This window comes from Buteo buteo, chromosome 16 (assembly GCF_964188355.1).
Source record: "Buteo buteo chromosome 16, bButBut1.hap1.1, whole genome shotgun sequence".
Taxonomy (NCBI): Eukaryota; Metazoa; Chordata; class Aves; order Accipitriformes; family Accipitridae; genus Buteo; species Buteo buteo.
In genome coordinates, this window is record NC_134186.1 from 8,408,924 (window position 1) to 8,415,300 (window position 6,377).

The following is a 6,377-nucleotide window of genomic DNA, read 5'->3' on the forward strand; positions in this document are numbered from 1 at the left end:
ATGTTTCACATCAGATTATTTTTTTTCCACAGTCATTGACAGCAGTTGGAAGCAATAGGACTACTAATAGGCTTGTTCATATACAGGTGGGTGGGTGATGTCCACTTCATTTTATTTCACATTGCTGGAATTGTTCTAACACTGAACAATGGCTGATACTTGCAATATATGGGAAAGGCTTGATATCACTTTTCTCAGTAACTGAAATCAAGATTGGACTTGGCTTTAGTTTTTAAGTAATACAGTCGTTGCCTTTAATATTGCTAATCAATCTGTCTGGTGGTTTTGTTTTAGATTTTCTACTGCGTGGGATGTGTGATCAGCCCAGTGTTCAGGTAAAGAGGTTTCTTAGACTCTAAAAATGACAACTCTATTACTGAGTCAGAGAGTTAAAGGGATGGTAAAGGTATGGGGAAAAAAGCCAACAGGGACGATGAAGGAAATTTCTCACACAGAAGCTAGATTAACTTTAGCATCCGTGTTCACTGAAGAGAATTTGGAGGATGTTTAGTGGAACCTTTATTTCTGGCCAAAGCGAACCATAACAAATCTTCACTATCAGACAGTGCTCAGCTGAAGAGTTAGATGCAACTCAAGATCCAAAGTGCAATGGTATCAGCAGGGTGTTCAGCCTCTACTTAAAACTCCCCTTGCACCTGCCAACTGCAAGACAGCTGCTGTGGTACCAGTTTCCAAAGAGATCTGGGCAACTGCTTATCTGTAAGCCTGATGTCTGTACCTAGCCAGTTTGCAGAAATTATAATAAACAATAGTATTATTTTACACATAGTAAATATGGTGTTTTGGGGAACAGTCAAAATTACTTTTGTAAAGGTAAGTTATGCCTCACAAGTCTGTTGAAATAATTAAGAAAAGCTGATGAGTATAGGGATTGAGTGAAGTCCAACTGATATAATTACTTGGACTTTCAGGAGACTTTAAGTGATCTGGAAAGTACATGAATAGTGGGGTGATGACATCTGCCGAAGAAACAAAGCTTTTCAGGGTAATAAAGACAAGGCCTGACTGTGCAGACTAGTAAAGTACCTTAGTTAAAAAGTGGGAGAAGGAATACAATGCAGATAGATGTAAAAAGTGAGCAAACAGGAAAAAATGCTGATGTTGCCACTCATGGCTTTGGAATTATATTAATTGGGACTGTTCTGTGGAAATGTCAGATCAGTGCTATATAATGATTAAAAAAGCAAAGTAAATCTCAGGAATCATTAGGAAAGAAATTGAGAAGAGAACAGAAAATACGATTATGCTGCAGTATAAATCTATGGTGCATCCACATCTTCAACAATGTTTGTGGTTCTGGTCCCTCTGTCTCAAAAAGAATGTATCAGAGTTGGGAAAGCATCAGAAAAAGTCAGCAGGATTGAGCTGAACGTATGGGCCGTTGTTGGAGACAGGTGACTGGATTTGATGGACTTTGGTCACTATCACCATTCTTACATGCAAAAATTCTTATAAGTTGAAAATTTGCTCAGTGTGACAAAAATGGTCATTAGGAAAAGAGGTTAGCCTTACTGGAAAAAAAAAATCAAGAAAGTAATAGTCTAGTGTGAAATATGAGACTCTTCTAGGTCGCCTTATTAGAAAAATACACCTCAGAAGAAAAAGCATGTCTAAAAATAAGTTTGACTCACAGAAGGTGGATGTTTATAAAAAAATCAAACATGCAAAATCAAAAAGTGTTGTTTCTTATGTTAGGATTCAGGAGCTCAAGAGAGGCTGTTTGACACCAAAGTGTTAGTGTTTCACGTAGAATATGTGATGCTCTTTCTCCACAGATTCTTAACCGGTGACTCTCAGTTCTGTGTCAGATGGCATGAAACTGTACCAGTTATGACTGATAGAGGCGTTTTTCCTCAATGGTTGGGAGGAGGCTTGCCTGGTGATTATCTTCTTGGAGAAGTTTGGTGTCTCTCCTTGTAGCCCTCACAGCATGCTTCAAAGCTGTTCATGACCCATATTCGGGATCTCTTTCAAGAAGGCTTGGGCTGGCATAATGTAAGTGACATTCTGGTACTCAGGGGCAGATCTGAGTGAAAGGTCGCAAGGAAATCTGTCTGAGGATGTTTTCTTCAGGTTTGTAAAGATCTCTAAGTGAATCTAAAGAAAAGTATGGAAAGGCTGTAGACTGTATACTGTGATACCTCAACTTCCACAACTCTTGTATCACCATTCTGGACTAAAACAATCGCTTTCTTTTTCCAGATCCCCTTAACCACTCTATTCTTCGTCTTTTGAGGGAATCACCACTCCACAAGTGCATGCATTACAATCATTCACCATGTGCATGATAAGGAACACCTCAGTACTTGGAACATGCTGTGAGCTTCAGTGCCAGCGTATTGAATTCTGATACCCAACACCTGACTTCAGGATTTGAAGACTGAGTGTTGAAGAGAAAATCTGAATGGTCTGGAGGAATAAATGAAAATAGAGCTCTGCACTTTTCAAAAAGAGATCTTGATTTACAAATCTGGCAGAAATTATGTTTACAGAAGGAATCCAGACAGTATTGTTTTATATCTTCGGTCCTCTACTAATAAAGTGTCCCTTATAAATATAAAAAATGTGACATTCAGCTATTAGAGAGGAAGGGAAAATACTCCTGAGGATAGCTTTGTTCCAAGCACAGGGGCATCAATTAAATGCCCAGATGTTTTCAGCTTCTCACTCTTCAGTATTGACTTATGGAGCTTTGCAGAAAATTAGTTCAGAAAGGAGGTGTGAATAAAAGATAATAGAGAATGATTTAGTCGTCTGCAAGATGTAAATGAAAACCACCTAAATTCCCACCACTTACAGTACCACTTGTCATATACCAGAATCATGTCTGCATGATTATGTTAACATTTTGCTTTAACAATGATGTCATTGATGTGATGTGATGGAAAGTCTAGCTTAGGAGGGTACCTCATCTACTGTGTAAGCTGAAGTTTTCAACAAGTTAATATTTCTTCAGTGCTGGACTCTAGTATGAAACATTCTATTTCAGCAAAAAGTAAGCATCTTTCTTCATCATCCCAGAAAGATTACACTGGAAAGTGAAAAGTGAAATCAGAGCAGAGGATGACTCAGTATAACCATTCAGCAGAGCTCTCTCTCCAGAGCTCAGCAAATAAGTCATTAAATTTCACTGAAACACCACTGGCTTTGGATGAAAGGACACTATTAGGGCTGAAGATTTCACTGTCAGTCCTTCTGTCTGTTATAACTTTGGCAACGATCCTTGCAAACATTTTTGTTGTTATTACAATTTTCCTGACTAGAAAGCTCCACACACCTGCAAATTACCTCATTGGCTCCTTGGCAGTGACTGATCTTTTAGTGTCTGTCCTGGTAATGCCCATCAGTATTGCTTACACTGTCACCCACACGTGGGCCTTTGGCCAAGTGTTGTGTGACATCTGGTTATCATCAGACATCACGTGCTGCACAGCCTCAATCCTACACCTCTGTGTTATTGCACTGGACAGATACTGGGCTATCACAGATGCTTTGGAATATGCCAAACGCCGGACTGCTGGCCGAGCAGCGCTCATGATTGCTGTGGTCTGGATGATATCTATTAGTATTTCTGTGCCACCATTTTTCTGGAGGCAAGTGAAAGCTCATGAAGAAATTGCAAAGTGTACTGTGAACACAGATCAAATTTCCTACACAATTTATTCCACTTGTGGAGCTTTCTACATCCCAACTGTGCTCCTTCTGATATTGTATGGCAGAATTTATGTAGCAGCTCGATCCAGGATTCTGAAGCCGCCCTCATTCTATGGGAAACGTTTTACTACTGCACACCTGATTACCGGCTCTGCTGGGTCTTCTCTCTGTTCCATTAATGCCAGCCTTCATGAAGGGCATTCCGATTCAGGTGGATCCCCCATATTTATCAATCATGTTAAAATAAAACTTGCAGATAGTATCCTGGAAAGGAAAAGAATTTCTGCTGCAAGAGAAAGGAAAGCTACCAAAACTTTAGGCATTATTCTGGGAGCTTTCATTTTCTGCTGGCTGCCTTTTTTTGTCATGTCCTTAGTCCTACCAATCTGCCAAGATGCTTGTTGGTTTCATCCCATCCTACTGGACTTTTTTACATGGTTAGGTTACTTAAACTCATTGATCAATCCAGTCATTTATACAGCTTTTAATGAAGAATTTAAACAGGCTTTCCAAAAACTAATACATTTCAAAAAGTGTTCATCTTGAGCCTCTCCTGTTGTGTTACTGACCCTTGTGGAATCTTGCAGCCTACCTGGAAACTTTCTGTGCTTTTACGCTGCTGCTACCCTGTGCTGTGCATGTAACTGGGAACTTCTTGCCAGTTTGGTACTTTCTATCTGGAATTCTGTATCCCATAACAGAACTTGTCTGTGGTCTGTGCAGTGATTGTTTGTGTATATAAGATCAACACATGAAGTAAGCTTTGTAACAAGTGAAGGAGTGTGAACCAGAGAGCTGAGTTTGTATGATGAGATGACACATATTATCCAAAGCTGCCATGCCTTTCTAACCTGATGGGAGGAGAAATGTGTGCATATTTGCAGGATGTCAGTATTTCTGCTGTATATTATTAACAATTTATGTAGGCTGAGAAAATTTCTGGGGAACAGGATCTGATGTCTACATTTTCTATGGCATGTATCCGATCCATTTGAAATCGATAAAACCTGTAATTTTTTCAGAAGTTGTGTGACAGCCTGACTCTAAGCAGCAGGGCATAGGAGGCATAGCGTGTATGTAAGTTCTGTGGATATTTCACAAATACTGCATCTGAAGCTATGCTTTTGGTGAACTGTAGAAAGAAGACAATTTGAAAAATTTTTTACATGTTTTATCATGAATAGAATAGCCAGTGCAGAAATAACACAAAATAAATAGCATGAAAATTATTGAAAAGTACCTTGATCTTATATTTCTGTTATTTAATTTTTTGCATGCACAAATTGAAAGAGGAAAATATGGTTAGTGCCAGTGTGGAATGACTGGAACCTCAAAAAAGAGCCAGAAGGTTCACTCCCTGGTGACAAGAAATGAGGAGTTAGAGAGGAGAGAATGAAGTGACATATCAAGGAAAACTTTCTTAGTGATTAAGGTTGTTGGGGTGGATGTGACATCACTGTCTCTGAAAGTCTTTAAGAACTAGTCAAACATCTGTCAGAGATCACAATGTCAGGACCCTCCAATGGGGCTCTGGAGAGTGGAGCAGGTCCCCTCTAACCTGCACTTCTCTGTCTCTGGGATTATTTCCCCCATTCGGCAGGTGGGAAGCTGGCACATGGAGGTCTTAGTTGAAGTCTTGGACAGGACAGCACACCAAGTCATGCAGCCCAAATTTCATTCAACTTTTTAGAGTCTCTGGGCATTTTACAGCAGAAGCATCATGTCCATACTGCATATGAGCAGCATGCATTGCTTTGAAAGAGTTACCCCATCATCCTTCTGACTGCCCTTCCATCTCTTAGCCTGCCCAAATTCATCTCCACCATCCACTACTGTGACCATCCCAACACACTCCACCACAGCCCAGGTCCATGACAGCTCTTCAGCCTCTCCTTTGCATTTGCTGCACAGTCTTGTAGCTTATTCCTGTTGCTGGTGCCTCTGCTGAGGACCAGACTATAAAGTAATGTCCCAGGACCACCCACATGTTGCAGAATCAGGCAGAGCAGTTGTGTAGGTCACAGAATTGTAGTCCTCTCTCTCACAGTACACACCTAGGGCAATTAGGCCTGCCCTGTTTGGGACACAGCTCCTCTCCCCTCCCAAGAGTGAGCTGATCTAGCTTAGCCCAGCTCAAGAGATTTTCATGGTGGCACCACCTGGCCATGCCCATGCAGTCTGCTTCCACAGTGTGTCCAGAGTGCCCACTGGCAGCAGTGGTTCTCTCACCTGTGCTCACTCCTGAACTGTGCTTGTGCATTGCCTGAGGGCATGGGAACTGACATGGGCCACAGCGATATTTGGAAATGCATGAAACACTAACTAGTGTAGACACCCGAGTTCTCACACCTGAGGCCAGGCCCTGCCACTATTTAATTTGCTGTTATAGACATAACCTGTGTGAAGAGGTAGTGTACAACTTGGAGCTCCAGGCTCCCTTCTGGGCTGCCATCCTCATGTCCAGGCCACTCACAGCTTCTACCATTGTCGGACAGATGGTGTGGCAGGGCCAGTCTGGTGTTGGTCTGGTGGTAACTGAGGTATGCAGACATCACAAAAGGTTGGTATAACCACCTCTGCCAGAATAATGGGATATACAGTCTCATCTTGAGCCTGCAGCAGGGGACCTGTGTGACTACATGAATTCGAAGAGATACAACTCCAGGATCCTGCAAGGTGTTGTCACTCAAAGAATCATTTGT

At 41.4% G+C, this 6,377-nt stretch overlaps 1 protein-coding gene across 1 annotated transcript; it reads left to right on the plus strand.

Moving 5' to 3' along the window:
* The first annotated feature begins 302 nt into the window (after nt 1–302).
* HTR1D (5-hydroxytryptamine receptor 1D) lies at nt 303–5,839 on the plus strand. Its single transcript, XM_075047043.1, has 2 exons — nt 303–335; nt 1,797–5,839. The coding sequence occupies exon 2, from the start codon at nt 3,085–3,087 to the stop codon at nt 4,219–4,221; it is 1,137 nt and encodes a 378-aa protein (XP_074903144.1). The 5' UTR covers nt 303–335; nt 1,797–3,084; the 3' UTR covers nt 4,222–5,839.
* Nucleotides 5,840–6,377: the final 538 nt, after the last annotated feature.

Bases quoted from the DNA above. Each gene is read 5' to 3' on its own strand.
- HTR1D (XM_075047043.1), top strand. From the start codon at position 3,085: ATGACTCAGTATAACCATTCAGCAGAGCTCTCTCTCCAGAGCTCAGCA.